This window comes from Danio aesculapii, chromosome 15 (assembly GCF_903798145.1).
Source record: "Danio aesculapii chromosome 15, fDanAes4.1, whole genome shotgun sequence".
NCBI lineage: Eukaryota > Metazoa > Chordata > Actinopteri > Cypriniformes > Danionidae > Danio > Danio aesculapii.
Window position 1 is genome coordinate 12,329,031 of NC_079449.1, and position 16,633 is coordinate 12,345,663.

The following is a 16,633-nucleotide window of genomic DNA, read 5'->3' on the forward strand; positions in this document are numbered from 1 at the left end:
TGGACAGAATTATTATCATAAATCAAACTTTCACTTTTTAATACTTGGTTGTAAATCATTTGCGGTCAATTACAATCTGAAATGCATAGACATCACCAGATGCTGGGTTTCATTCCTGGTGGTGCTCTGCCAGGCCTCTACAGTAAATGCCTTCAGTTCCTGCTTGTTCTTGGGGCTTTTTTCCTTCAATTTTGTCTTCAGCAAGTGGAATGCAAGCTTAATTGGATTCAGGTCAGGTGATTGACTTGGCCATTGCATAACATTCCACTTCTTTCCCTTCAAAAACTTTTTGGTTTTGCAGTATGCTTTGGGTCATTTTTCATCTGCTCTGTGAAGCACCGCTAATGAGTTCTGAAGTATTTGGCTAAGTCTGAGCAGATAATATTGCCTGAAACACTTCTGAATTCATCCTGCTGCTTTTGTCAGCAGTCACATCATCAATAAATACAAGAGAACCAGTTCCATTGAGAGCCATACATGTCCATACATGCCCATGCCATGACACTACCACCACCATGCTTCACTGCTTAGAATCATGAGCAGTTCCTTTCCTTCTCCTTACTTTTCTCTTCCCATCACTCTGGTACAAGTTGATCTTGGTCTCATGTTGTTTTAACACTGTGAAGGCTTTTTTAGAACTCTAATCTGGCCTTCCTGTTTTTGAGGCTCACTAATGGTTTACATCATGTGGTGAACCCTCTGTATTCACTCTGGTGTAGTCTTCTCTTGATTGTTGACACGCATACACATACCTTCTGGAGAGTGTTCGTGATTTAGCCAACTGTTGTAAAGGGTGTTTTCTTCACCAGGGAAAGAATTTTTTGGTGATCCACCACAGTTGTTTCCATGGTCTTCCAGGTCTTTTGATGTTGCTGAGCTCACTGGTGCGTTCTTTAGTTTTAAGAATGTTTCAAACTCTTGACCTGATGTTTTTGCTATCTATCTGATGGGTTTGTTTTGTTTTTTTTTTTCAGCCAAATGATGGCTTGCTTGACTGATAGTGACAGCTCTTTGGATCTCATCTAGAGAGTTGACAGTAACAGATTCCAAATACAAAAAGCACACTTGATGAACTCTGGACCTTTTTTCTGCTTATTATAATTGGGATAATGAGGGAATAACACACACCTGGTTATGGAACAGCTTAGAAGCCAATTGTCCAATTACTTTTGGACCCTTAACGAGTGGGAAGCACATATGCAAACTGATTTGGAAGTAAATACCCTCAAATTAAAGCTGACAGTCTGTAGTTAAAGTGCATCGTGTTAGTTGATTTTCAAATCCATTGTGTTGGTGTATAGAGCCAAAAATGTTAGAATTGTGTTGATGTCTAAATATATATGGACCTAACTCTATGTACTTTTAGATGAAGTTTTTTAAGTATTTAAGCAATTTCTGAAGAAAATGTTCAGATTTTTTGCCATCTATCCACTTTCATGAGATTCCAAACCTGAATGTTTTTATTTCATTAATGTAACACAGCAAAATAATAAAAGCTCCATTGTCACTATAGCTTCTAAATCTTATTGGTGATTAAAAATGGCAACATATTAGTTTTATTAAATGTGAGAAAGGTGCCATTAAGACTTTTCCTAGGGGGTTCATTTTAGCTTTAAGGCAATTTGAATAAAACAAAATAAAGATTAATTTTGAATGAAAAACACACTAGTTTAACTTTTTCAGTGTATGAAATATTAGGAAAATGCCAAATGCCTTTGGATATTTAAGCAATTTGTGAAGAAAATGTTCAGATTTAATTTTTCATTTATCCACTTTCATGAGATTCCAAACCTGAATGTTTTTTATTTCATTAATGAAACACAACAAAAAGTAAAAGCTTCTGGATTCTCTGTTCCACTATAGCTTCCAAATCTCATTGGTCATGTTATTTTTATTAATGTGAGAAAAGTACCATTAAGACTTTTGCAGAAGACTCTGTTGACTTTTAAACATATTTAGCTGTACCCTCACTGGGGGAAAGTTTTTAGCAGAAAGTAATTCAATGAATATTTCATTCTATTTTTTCACAAGAATAATTTATGTGAAATATCACACATTATGTTGTTTTTCTTACTGTGCTGTAGGAGTTTATTTAAATATACATTTTCTATTTAAATATATATTATAAAATGTAATTTATTCCTGTGATGGTAAAGCTTGTGTGTGTGTGTGTGTGTGTGTGTGTGTGTGTGTTAAGATTGCAAATGAGCTAGTTTAATTTAAATGTTTAATTTCTGATTATAAAAAGAAACATTACATGGCAAGTGGTAGATCAAATGAAAAAGGATTGTATATGATTGTGATTTATATTTGAAAGTATTAACATGAGGATTAAAGATTTTAGGTTATGAGTTCGGTATTTTCACCGTGTGAAGCTGTCACGTGACTACAGCTTGAAATATGGTGTGACTTTTCACTTTTTGATCTTGACACCCTCAGTATTCATTCACTTTCATTGTATGCAAATGAGCAGCCTGGACATTCTGCCTAACATCTTCTTTTTTGATGTCTGTGTGTGATCCACTGAAGAATGAAAATCACACCAGTCGGAATGACATCTAAAGTGACGAAACTTTCAGTGAAATATTCTAAAATAAGAATCACAATTCGAGACAGCTCAGTGGTTAGCACTGTTGCCTCACAGACAGAAGGTTGCTGGTCCGAGTCCTGGCTGGGCTAGTTGGCATTTCTGTGTGGAGTTTGCATGTTTGTGTTCACTTGGGTTTCCTACAGGTGCTCCGGTTTCCCCCACAGTCCAAAGACATGCAAAAGGTGAATTGGATGATCTAAATTAGCCATAGTGTATGTGTGTGAATGTGAGAGTGTATGGTAGTTTCCCAGTACTGGGTTACAGCTGGAAAGGCATCCGTTGCGTAAAACATATGCCGGAATAGTTGGCGGTTCATTCCACTGTGGCAACCTCTAAAATAAAGACTAAGTTGAAGGAAAATAAATGTATGAACGAAGATTATTCATTTATTTAATCGAATCATTAATTGTTTATTCATTCATTCATTCATTCATTTATTTTCTTTTCGGTGAACGTTGTATGATCTAAAAAGTGTTAAAAAATCAGGCGGTCGAGAGGGCATTTATTTTTTTCTGGATTGCTTTTGAAAACAATATTGCTTGAGTTTAGGGAATGCGGTGGGCACTGGTCAATCGGTGCTTTTGAAAACACTATCAGTTGGGAAGCGGGTGGATGGGGGGCATTGGTCAGTCAGTTAATCTGTCAGTCAGTCGACAGCGGCCTCTGGTGGATTTACGCGAGAAGAGCAGGTATGAATGGCACTCGTGAGAGAAATTTTAGATCTGACAAAGCATACACAGTGGCCTCTGGTGGATTTGCGAAACGAAAAACTGCAAAAAAATTTAACTCCAGGTATGCTTTTCAGAAATGTATACTGGGGTTCGTATCAATAATGAGCCTGTGTTGTTTTATTTCTAGCTTTCCATGCAGCCTAATTTCTTAGAGTGACCCAGCTTTTATTTATTTATTTTTATATTTTTATAAATTTAGCAGCCTCATAAATTTAGTCTACGGGCAAATAAATCCTGCAATCTGTGTTGAGTTTTGTCAGAAACGGGTGTCTTCTGCGTTTCGCTTTCGCTGCGCTCTTGAATAAGGTATTGCTGACAAATCAAATCCTGGAGGCCAGGTACAGTTAAGTGTACGCTGGCAGCGCTCCAGACTGGCAAATGGAGGAAAGTTATGAGCTCAGTGGGTTTGTGGGTAATTGTGGCAACACCGGAGATGAGTGAGTGTCACAGTGTGAAACGCATTAGCGCAAGCCAACCCTGCTCTTTCTCTCTTTTTCTTTTTCAGCATCAGGGCACGAAGCTCGGACGACACGCGACGCCTGACATGTCGAGCGAAAAACCCAGCCTCACCTCGAGCTCTGGAGACTGGAATGACCATGAAGGTTTACTGTAAGAAAGCTGAATTATGTAGATTCACGCTCAATGTAGTGTTAATGCATAATTACTCCTAATAATCAATCTTTAATTTTGATGTATGTATTTTTTATGTTTGTGGTATGTGAAGTGCTAGTGGATCGGGTGTTTAAAATGTCAAAGCAGAGTCGAGTTAAATGGAGCACATGCTGTAAATAATGAAAATTTCCATGAAGTTGTAGGTTTTCATATACAGTGCAGGGTTCATGGCCACTGCAGTGTAGTCAAGTGTGCTCTCTTTTTCTTTTCAAATAATTATTTGTGTTGTTTTAATATGAGAAGAATTAGCTTTTTTTGGCTTGAGCTTTAAACAAAATTCAGTAAAATGTATGGTAAAAAAATCGTCAGCTGTATTTTGCAGTATTTTACAATTAAAAACTTGTTCAAACCGTAAAAGAAAGAAATGTATTCCAAATTTTTTACAGTAAACTATCGTATTTCATCAATTTATAGTTATTTAATTTAATACACTAGTGTTTTGAAGTATTAACATCTACACATTGTACATTTTTACACAGACAAAAACACAACCAAAAACGTATGGTAATGAAAAAGTCATATAATAAACCAATGTTGACGTCAAACAACTTTTCCCACAAGCAGGGAAACATACTAATATATAGAAGGTGCTCAGTGTCATTCACACAATCACAACACACCATTGTGGTAACATGAAATTTAAGTAACGGTATAGCATAAAACTCTAATGTACATAACTGATTGGGGGAAAAAACTAAAATGAACTATAGTAATGTCAACAAATAGTGAATCCAGGGTATTCTGGGAAAGTCAACTTGCACTTTTTCACCATATACAGTTGAAGTCAGAATTATTAGCTCCCCTTTGAATTTTTAAAATATTTCCCAAATGATGTTTAACAGAGCAAGGACATTTTCACAGTATGTCTGATAATATTTTTTCTTCTGGAAAAAGTCTTATTTGTTTTATTTTGGCTAGAATAAAAGCAGTTTTTAATTTTTTAATAACCATTAGGTCAATATTATAAGCCCCTTTAAGCTATATATTTTTTTCAATAGTCTACAGAACAAACCATCATTCTACAATAACTTGCCCTACCCTAACCTGCCTAGTTAACCTAATTAACCTAGTTAAGCCTTTAAATGTCACTTTAAGCTGTATAGAAGTGTCTAGTCAATTATTATTTACTGTCATCATGGCAAAGATAAAATAAACCAGTTATTTGAAATTAGTTATTAAAACTATTATGTTTAGAAATGCTTTGAAAAAAATCTGCTCTCTGTCAAACAGAAATTGGGGAAAAAATAAACAGGGGGGCGAATAATTCAGGGGGCTAATAATTCTGACTTCAACTGTATATAAAAGGATTTTGAGACACTCCGTGTTTGATTTTCAAGACAACAGACAAGTAGCTTTGCGATATGGCTGTATATTGTCATTGGTGGAACACTAAGGCACTCGGCCAGCAGCCTCGAACCAATTCTGAGCACGCTTCCCACCAGTGCCGATATACAGTCATATCGCACTGCTACTCGTGTGATATTGTGTTTATACAACAGTTTGACGGCATAATTGTGTAAATAAAAATGAAAAACAAACATGGGGAGTCTCAAAAATCCTTTTATACGAGGAACTACTTTCTTCTGCCATCCATTCATATCTGCAGTTGATGTCAGAACAGCAGAAACCGTTGCTACTTCACCAACATCATTTTATAGAGCTAGTATTTGGATGATTCTCTAGTATAAGAACTAAATTGATGACAAAACAGGTGATTTTGCTCTTATTTTAAGCCTATAAGGCTGAACGGCATGAAATGCCAACAGTCTACAGAGTTTTCCCAGTATTTCCCCTTTGTAATCGGGAGATCACAATAATTAACCCCGAAAAAGCCAAACCAAAGCAAACACTACCAGATTACTTTCATTTAAATACAGCACTAGAACATTCAAAAGAGAGAGATTGACTTAGAATGTCACTTACCTGTTCTGTAATGATTTGTTCAGCTGTAGTTTAAAACCTACTGAATGCTGAAAAAATGCATAAATCATTAAAATCATCATAAAATGTTTTTTTTATTCTTTATATTTAATAAGTAAATGTAATAAATAAATGTGAAAGTATTGCAAAAGTATTGTATTTTTTTCTCCCACTTTAAATTCGTTTCCTTGATAGTTTTGTATCTGCATGGTTTTTTTTTTTGCATATTTTTTATGTAACAATTTTAGTTTAAGGTACAGTTTTCTATTGATAAGGCATTAACTATGATTTTTGCCTCAATAAACTCATAATTTAGTTATTAATGTTATTAATATTAATGTAGTAGTTAGGTTTAGGTTTTAGGCAGAATTAGGGATGTACAATAAGATCATGCAGATTATGTACTTCATAAGTACTAATAAACAGCCAATATCTTAATAATAGGCGGTAAATAAATAAATAAAAGTGAGAATTGTTAATTAAACTAAAGGTAAAAAGAAGCATTAGACATTATATTGGATTGGCCACAGCAGAGTCCAGACCTCTTAACCCTGTTGAGAATCTCAGGGATGCTCTGGAGAAAACTTTGCGCAGCAGTCCGTCTCTCCTATCATTAATACAAGACATTGTAGAAAAAATGTGCGCAACCCTGAATTGTAACATAGCAGAAGCATATTGAAACTACGCCACGGTGAATGGGAGCCATAATCAAAGCTAAAGATGGTCAAAGCATTAGAAAGTGTGTCATTTATTTTTATTTATTTATTTATTTGGCGGGCAGTGTGTTTTCAGGTAAACACACAGCTAAAGTCTTTACCACATTTTAGTTTAATATTAATATACTGAATAATTTCAGTTATTTAAAACACAACAGTTGAAAATCGAATGAAAACAAAACAGAAAACTTGGGACAAGGTGCATAAGGAACATTACACATAGTGAGAATTGGTGTTTAATCTAAAGGTAAAAAGAAGAAAGAACATGTTTTTAATAGGGTTCAAGATGCACTGTGGAATATTACACAATATCTTCTTTTGTGCAATATTTTTTTGTGTGTGAGCCATCCCTTTAAGTTAATAATCGTAGGTTGCCATTTTATACCAAGCAGGGTTGTATCCCTTTACACATCGAGTAAAAAAGTCGATTCAAATCAGTTTAGGGTGTCAAATTTGATCACATATTTTCCATGTTAAGTATATTTTGTAAGCTTATCTTTCACATTATTGAAAACCAATGCAGCCTAATGCACAATTTAACCTCCAATGTGATATGATGCATTTCTCAGGCATAAGCTTCCACCGAAACGCCAATCACGTTTTTTTCTTCTCCTTCTGCGGACTAAATTTATGCCTTAAAACACTGCCCTCCCCTCTTAACTCACCCCAGCTCATGGTTCCATTACCGCCCGGCCAGTGCAATAAGTGCTAATGTAGCAGAACCGATGGCCAGAAACGCTGTCTTACTCAGCACGCCTGGCCCATCAAATCCAACTTTCTACTGCCCATTTTCATCTGCGGCAGATTGTGAGCAAGACGGCACTTTGTCATGGCAGACTCTCATCCCTCCGTCGAGCCTGCTCCAAACTGATTGGGGCAATAACAAAGAGCGGCCTGGCCCCATAATTTATTTTATGGCAAATGTATTATTCAGGAGCCCCTCTGTAATTTATTCATGTTCCACATTGCCTTATTACGGTTTAAACATCTGTTATTTTGGTTTATGGAGTGGTGCCAGTGTGTGGGTCGCTCTTTATACTTAATGGTTTCATCAAAGGGACAAGCGCTGTCTTCCCGCTGCACTGGCGTTAAATGTCCTCCATTTAACAATGTTGTACAGGACTAAAACAGAGTCTCGATGCTGTGATGCTCAAACTTGTGTTCGTTTTCTATTTCATCCCTCACGACTGGGCTCAAACATGAAAAGACGGCCGTCCTCACAGAACAAAGGCGAGATCTTTTGTTTTAATAATATTTTCCCTCCTCCTTGCGCATGAACAGTTCCTCTCTTCGTTTTCGTCTTTTGAGAATTGCGTGCCGCTGCGATGCCTTACATGTGAATGAATCAAACTTGTGTCTATTGATGTCGTAACCCTTGGTTTCTCTTGTTGTTTTGCGTCGCTCAGTTCCCCCGCAGGCTCCGATGATCATGGGATTGGAAAACGAAGAGGTCAAAGCCGGCTCCTTTCTCAAAGTGGTGTGCATGTCGTATGGGGGAAACCCTTTAGCCACTCTGCATTGGACTAAGGTGAGAGAAACAGAAGGAAGTAGTCCTCAGAGTAGCTACACTGTTAAAAGCAATTAGTTGACTTTATTTAAAAGTAATAATTAAGTAAACAAACTACACTTTATTAGGTACAACTTACAAGTACCGGGTTGTACCCCCTTTTGCCTTTAGAACTGCCTTAATCCTTTATGGCATAGATTCAACAAGGTACTGGAAAATTCCTCAGAGATTTTGGTCCAAATTAAGATGATGGCATTACACAGTTGCTGCAGAATTGTCACATCCACGATGTGAATCTCCCATTCCCCCACATCCCAAAGGTGCTCTATTAGATTGAGATCTGGTGACTGTGGAGGCCATTTGAGTACAGGGAACTCATTGTCTTGTTCAAGAACCCAGTCTGAGATGATTTGTGTTTTATGACATAATAATTATAAAAGTTAAGTCAATGGGTTTACTGACTTTAAGTAACTAATCACTTTTTACATTGTTCTTGGCTTTTATCCAATCCAAATCCAAACAAGACCTTTGTTAGTTTTGAAATTATTTCATTTAAGTATGTGTCCTATTAGTTAATTTAACAAACCATTTGGATCAATAATACTTTGCAAAAAACTAGTTAATTAAAGTAATTTTAAAAAGTTAATTAAAGTACAATATAATGTATACAATATACTGTACAGTAAAATGTTGATGCCTAATGTATATTTATTTGATTCACTAAGAATTAAGCAATATTATATATTATAAGGTGTGAAATTACACTGCCCATCCAAAAAGTGATAATCTGAATCCGCTTTAGTCATGACGTGTGGAATGCTGTGGAGTGCCGGGTCCAAGCCACTACTCATTTGAATTGAGAAAATATTCATTTATGGCCACTTTTTAGTAAAGTAAATTTTATATAAAATCTTGGTGTAAACAACAGTCTCTGGACTTACTGCATCACAGACATCAATGTTTTAACAATTTATTATTAACAATTAATTTGAATATTAGGCATAGATACAGTTGAAGTCAGAATTATTAGCCCCCCTGAATTATTAGCCCCCGTTACCCATTTTCTGTTTAATGGATTTTTTTTTCTGTTTAAATGATTTTTTTTCCAACACGTTTCTAAACATAATAGTTTTAATAACTCATCTCTAATAACTGATTTATTTTATCTTTGCCATGATGACAGTAAACAATATTTTGCTAAATATTTTTCAAGACACTTCTATACAGCTTAAAGTGACAATTAAAGGCTTAACTAGGTTAGCTAGGCAGGTTAGGGTAATTAGGCAATTTATTGTATAACGATGGTTTGTTCTGTAGACTATCCTAAAATTATAGCTTAAAGGGGCTAATAATATTGACCTTAAATAAAAAAAAATGTAAAACTGCTTTTATTCTAGCCGAAATAAAACAAATAGGACTTTCTCCAGAAGAAAAAAAAATTATCAGGCATACAGTGAAAATTTCCTTGCTCTTTTAAACATCATTTGGCAAATATTTAAAAAAGAAAAAAATTCAAAGAGGGGCTAATAATTCTGACTTCAATTACATATATTGTGATCATGATTTTCAAAAGTATTACATCGCTTTGAAAAATGTTTATTATTAACATTTGTTAAGTCTCCCCATACAGTTTGATAGAGCGATTGAACCTGGAAGCCACTTTGAGTGACGTCACACTTAAGCGGATATAATGAAAGACTCGATTATTGCATCAATTCCAAGAAGACGGGCTCAGACACATTAAGGGGCCGATCACACCGAATGCACCTTTATGTTTCAAAAATAGAGGAACATACAGGGCATACATTATAAGCAGTGCACACTATGCTCTTAGCCGTTAGTAAACCATACAAAAAAGGCGCCTCTAAACGCAAAGCATGCGTTCGTTGTGATCGGTTTCTTAGACATTATATTCACACATGTATTGGCCACCACAGAATGCAAACCTTCACCCTATTGAGAATCTTAGAGATGGGCTGGAGAAGACTTTGTGCACAGGTCCGATTCTCCCATCATCAACACAAAATCTTGTTGAAAAATCAATGAAACCCTGGATTGTGACTTTGCAGAAACATACTGAAACAAGTTCCATAATCAAAGCTAAAGGCGGTCCAACAAAACATTAGTGTGTGTGTGTGCAACTTTTTTTGGCAGGTAAAGTAATAGCTAAAGTAGTTTCAGCAGGCCTGGACCACATTACAGTTAAATATTACTACAACTGAATGATATCAGTTATTTCACAGAGACAGCAGTCAAAAATGAAATGAAAACAAAACAGAAATAGTGGGATGAGGTGCATAAAAACACAACACAGAGTATTATTTAGCTAACAATGTCTTAAGTTGTAACAATACTATAACCAATTTAATTGACTTCAGTTATTATATTATTAATAATTATTCATTTTTACCTACAAAACAGTGGCCCATCATCAATTATTCAATACATGCATTACAATATATATTAATCTTTGCTTGATTTTGATGATCTCATTCAGTTCTTATATGTATTCAACAATAAAAGGTGATCATGTCTTAAATTATTACATTATATCACACTATTGTAGATTTTGCCTGTTATTTTGTCGCATAACTAATTGTAGTTTACAAACAATCATTCTAGCAGGAAGATGAACAGAATCGAAATTAATATTAAGTCTGAAACCCTTCATTTTCACTTTCTATAACTAAGATGACTGCAGCTGGGATTGTGTGAAAAAATAGAGCCAGTCCGTGATACACTGATGACCTAATTTAATAATTGTACGCAAAATATTGATTTGCTTTTAGTTCACCAAACTTAAAGCTTTCAGAAAAACAGCTCCTAGCAAGTTTATAGTGCTGATGTCAGTTCGATACGATAAAAAGAATACTTTTGGATATCTTTCAAGGAATTAACAAACCACAATTGACTAGTATTGCAGTAAGATGTGTAATAAATGATATGTAAATATTTATATAATAAATGAATAAAAATTAATCATAATTATTAGTTACAATAATCTTATTACTAGCATTGAGTTTCGGATTTGGTAATGTGTTTGTAAATGCTAAAATTAGAATGAACAAAAATGATACAGTTTTAACAGTAAGTCTGTTTTCAATATAGGTTACTCTATATTAACCATTGTTGCTTACTAATTTCAAGCTTGATGTTGTTTACCAATTTAAGCTTTTCAATAAAGGGTGTAATCTTTATTTACAACAGTTGCAAATGTTTTTTGCTCCACTTTTTGATATATTTTCCTGTGTGTGCAGTTTTTAATAATGTAAAAATGTTTTTTTTTTTTCAATAAGTGGAACACAGCTAAATATTAATGAATGTATATGGGTCAAAGAGAAAAAGGGGGGTTTAAGTATCAAAATAGTACAAGTGTATACAGCTTTAACTTTCTTCAATATATTAGAATGTCTTAATGTTTTGAGAATGTGTTTTTTTCTGAGCATGATAATGGCTATCATGCATTTTCACCGTGATTTACAGACTATAATAAAGTCTATATTATAATATAATATGAAGACTATAATATTATATGTATATAGTTTGTATGCCGAAAAATCTTGTCAGAACAAGAATAATTTGATGACATACAAAAGACTGAAAGATCACAGTGCTTTTTCAAAATATGAATGAATTACAACTGAATGTAATTTAAATAAAAAGCTATTCATTATAAATAAATGTCTGTTATTTTTAGGTGGGCATAGATTAATTTTTAAAATTTAGATTCATCTCGGAATTAATCTAGATTAATCTAGATTAAAATGTCTCATTTGAATTCTGCAGAAGGCATTCATAATATGTGTGCTACCCAAATAATAAGTCTTTGAGAACAGGTTTCTCCAGCCAGGTGCTACATTAGACCAGGGGCTCATCTCTTGTTTCCAAAATGCATCACAAACTGCTAGATAGATGGATGGATGGATGGATGGATGGATGGATGGATGGATGGATGGATGGATGGATGGACACGGATGAATATATAGATAGATGATGGTCAATGGCCAAATGGATAGAGGATGAATGGGTGATATTCAATGGACATATGTGTGTATGGATGGATGGAAGGACAGATGGAATAAAAAGCAGCCCAAATGGACAGAAAAAACTGTGGATGGATGCATGGATAGATAGATAGATAGATAGATAGATAGATAGATAGATAGATAGATAGATAGATAGATAGATAGATAGATAGATAGATAGATAGATAGATAGATAGATAGATAGATAGATAGATAGATAGATAGATAGATAGATAGATAGATAGATAGATAGATAGATAGATAGATAGATAGATAGATAGATAGATAGATAGATAGATAGATAGATAATACATTTATTTGACACCATAAAAATATTACTATTATACATTAAACATTTCACAGACTGTCAAATATATAATGACATGATTAGTTGTTGATGCAGTGCAGTTGAGAAGGTCAGTAGGCTAAATCATTATTTCTGAGTGGAGCATTTGTTTGCCAGCTGCTTTTCATATTAGCTTCATTTCATAGTTTAGCTGACACATGTAATAATTCACAGACCAAAAAATATGGTTTTTGTGTAATACTAAAAAATCATGGGACACCAAAGTGTAAGGGAAGTGCCTCTTATATAAATTGGTTCAAATGTGACATTAAGCAGTTTGCTGTTAGACTGGGGAAAAATGAGGGGCTGCATCTTTCAACCATCAAGAGCTTTTTACCAGGGCAGTTACCATGATTGTAATGCCGGAGTAAGGTCACAGTTTAGCACTGGTGCGCCGGTCACTGTATTTTGTAAAGATTTTCCAAAATTATGAAGCTCTGGCCTTTCAGACAACTCAATAAATGTGATGCAAAGCTGTTGCGAATTCTGCTGAGACTGTGACAGAAGACTAAGCGGAGATAACAGTATGTTCAGAAAGAGAGTGTGTGCTGAGAGCACAGAATGAACAAAAGCAATGCTTTTTATAAAGGCCATTCAACATTTCTTAAAGACACTCTGAGAGCAGCTCTCGGGTAATGTTAAGTGGACTGCCCTTGTGTAAATTTTTCTTTTAAATAGGACGTTAAGAAACGATGATAAATGTATTTCTTTTTAAATTCACCCATTATTTAGTAGTTTTTGCATGTGTGTGTGAGACAGAGAGAGAGAGAGAGAGAATGACTCAAATCAGCAAGCCTAGGGGAAAGCAGAGAGCTGCGAGCAGAACTTTATTAAAGGTCTGTGTTTAGAGACAGAGAGAAGACGTCAAGCTTTAAATCATTTGCAAGTGATGTCTAGGCAGCTGAAATCTACTTTTCAATTCATGTAGTGTCCCGCAGACCGACTCGCTGTGGAGACTCTCCGTTTACTTTGATAAAATGTGTCAGTCCTGACATCTCTAATAATTTTCAGCTAATGCAAATGTTAGTGTCTGCAACGGGGCTGACTGGATGACTGATTTCACACACGCGTCTCATTCTGGAAGTTTGATTCTGTCTCTTTCTGTCTGTTGGCCTATCTATCTGTCTGTTGGCCTATCTATCTGTTTGTCTGTCTGTCTATCTCTCTGTCTGTCTGTCTGTCTGTCTGTCTGTCTGTCTGTCTGGCTGTCTGTCTGTCTGGCTGTCTATTTATCTGTCTGTCTGTCTGTCTGTCTGTCTGTCTGTCTGTCTGTCTGTCTGTCTGTCTATTTATCTGTCTGTCTATCTATCTATCTGTCTATCTGTCCGTCCATTGAAAATCACCCATCTATTTACCATCCTCTGTCCTCTATCCATATATTTGGCCATTGACCATCATCCATTCATCCATCTATCCATCCATCCATCCAACTACATTATCCATTCATCCATCCACCTACTGCATCCATCCATCCATCCATGCATCCAATTACATTATCCATTCATCCATCCATCCACCTACTGCATCCATCCTTCCGTTCATCCATCCATCCATCCATCCATCCATCCATCCATCCATCCATCCATCCATCCATCCATCCATCCATCCATCCATCCATCCATTCAGTCATCCAGCCATCCATCCAAACAGCCTTACATCTATACAGCCATACACACATACAGCCATACATACATACAGCCGTCCATACATACAGCTGTCCAGCATTCTATTCATCCATCTATCCATCCAGCCAGCCAACCAGCCAGCCATCCGTCCATCCATCCATCCATCCATACATGGCCAAAAAATTTTTGAAAATAAAGTATAGAGTATAATAGAAACAGAAAAATAACAAATATAAAAAAAATACCACTTGTTATACAGTATATTAGTAACAGAAATAAATTACATAATAATTATCATAATTTTACTTACATTTCCATATATTTGCATTCAATATTTACATTAAAAATATGTTTTCAAAATAAAACATCACTGTTTCCCTTTAAACAACAGCAACTTTAACTTTAACTTACCTAATTTAACTAACTTGCCTAGTTATACTAATTAATTTAATCCTTTAAATTGCACTATAAGCTGAATACTAGTATTTTGTAAAATACCAAGTGAAATAATATGTCCTGTCATCATGGCAGAGACAAAAGAATTTTAGAAGAAACTTAATTAGAAATTAAACTCCATTAAAGAGTAATATTTGAAAAATAGTACAATTTCATAAAATATAATTCTAAATTTGCTTTGAACTGTTTGTCGAATTGTCTGTTTTTATGTGTCTGATTTGTCATTTGTTGACATATCTCTGTTTTTCTGTCAATATCACTCTCTTCATCTGTCCCATGCTTCATTTGTTTGTCTATCTCTTTGTCTGAGTCATCACGTTTCTTCTTTTCAGAATGGAGAAGTCCTGTCCACTAGCTGGGATGTAGACTTTGTATCCCGTCGATCCAGCAGCGTGTTAAAAATGGATGTGAAGCCAGAGGACAATCATGCTGTTCTGCAGTGCCAGAGCATCAACCAAGTTACTCGTTCACCAATGTCCCTAACCCACACTCTTACTGTCCTTTGTAAGTACTCAAAAAAGTAAATAAATAAATTATAGCGTACGATAACAGTTAGTCTTGATAAACTTCTGCTCAAACACCCATCAGACTTCCAAGAAGGTCAAAAGCCTCTTGTTGCTTGTACTTTTCAGCATAGCCTCAAAACAAAAGCTTGATCTTTCATGACATGCTGTCACTCACCATAAGCCAATTACACATGGCTGTATCATGGCTGACAAGTAAATCAGGTCAATACTTGCTGCTACTAGCAGTTTCTGTAATCTTTCATTAACAGAGGATAGATTGTGATGCTTCTGTCACAACAAATTCCACATGTAATATCGGTCACAAATCTACTTTCATTGACAGCTACAGCTTTTTTTGGAGAAAATGTCATGTTGTAGTTTACACTAGTGCTGTAAAAAGGGTCAATCCTTTGATACATATATGTATATATAACCATGTTTAAAACACAGCAGGTTAAAGGGAACGTTCAACCATCATTCACATCATTTCATTGACTCACTCACTTGTTCCAAACTTTTTTGGGTTTCTTTCTTCTCTTGAACACAAAAGAAGATATTTTGATAAATGTTGGAAACCTGTAACCATTGACTTCCATAGTCTTCCATCGTTATAAAACATAGTTCTTTGATTTGGTGTTTCCCAAATCCATCGATTTAACAAACATTCATAAACTACATCGCAAACTTGCACATTTGCAACTATTTCTCTAGAGTTGTAGTTAGAAGCATGGTTCCTGGTTATGCCCACTTATTTCCAGTTATCCCCCCATACTAGGGCTGCACAGTTCTGGCTAAAATGAGAATAACGATTTTTTTGCTTAAAATCAAGATCCCGATATTCTCACGATTCTCTAGAGGTAATATGAGCAGGGTATTATTATTGTTATTTCTCACATATGGTAAAATAATAATATTAGGCCAATTTGTAGGTCTACTGTTGGTTAAAAAGCAAAATTTTGTATAGACTTGGAACGGAGGACTTGAATAGACTTTAAGGCTCAATCCCAATTCTACCCCTTAGCCCTTCCCCTTACCCAATTCTCTTCAGCTTGAAGGCATAGGGCTAAGGGGAAGGGGTAAATACCCCTTTGAACGAATATTTTCCAGGACCACACTCGAAACCAAGGGGTAGGTAAATTTCCCATAATACAGCAGCTAAAACGGCAGTATCGCTGCACCCAGAGGTAACAAGAGCCACAAATGAGTATTTTTTTTGTCATTATTGCTAATTTTTACAACAAACAAGCACGTTTTAATATATTCATGACCGCGTTTGGGTTTTACCGTCATGCTTTAAAAAAACTGCTAAAATAAAAACGATAAATTTCACAATCTATAATCCCTAATCAAAACTCCTGTATAGCAGTCCCACAACATTCTGACACTGGAATACCCTGTCAGAAAAGTCTAGTGGCTGAGAATGACCTTTTTACAGTGTCTGCTATAATGTTAATGTTGTTTTGGGTGTGTTTACAAAGATGAATATGGCCACTGTGTAAATGCGCAGTATAGTTACGATCTTATTGCCACATTATATCG

The 16,633-nt window shown here is 35.3% G+C and overlaps 1 protein-coding gene across 1 annotated transcript in view; it reads left to right on the plus strand.

Moving 5' to 3' along the window:
• Positions 1-16,633, plus strand: part of nphs1 (NPHS1 adhesion molecule, nephrin) — a 177,781-nt gene that overhangs the window by 77,964 nt on the left and 83,184 nt on the right. Inside the window, exons 8-10 of the mRNA XM_056473002.1 lie at positions 3,827-3,930; positions 8,036-8,157; positions 14,921-15,092. Coding sequence (XP_056328977.1) covers positions 3,827-3,930; positions 8,036-8,157; positions 14,921-15,092 — 398 coding nt within the window. The remainder of the gene's footprint in view (positions 1-3,826; positions 3,931-8,035; positions 8,158-14,920; positions 15,093-16,633) is intronic.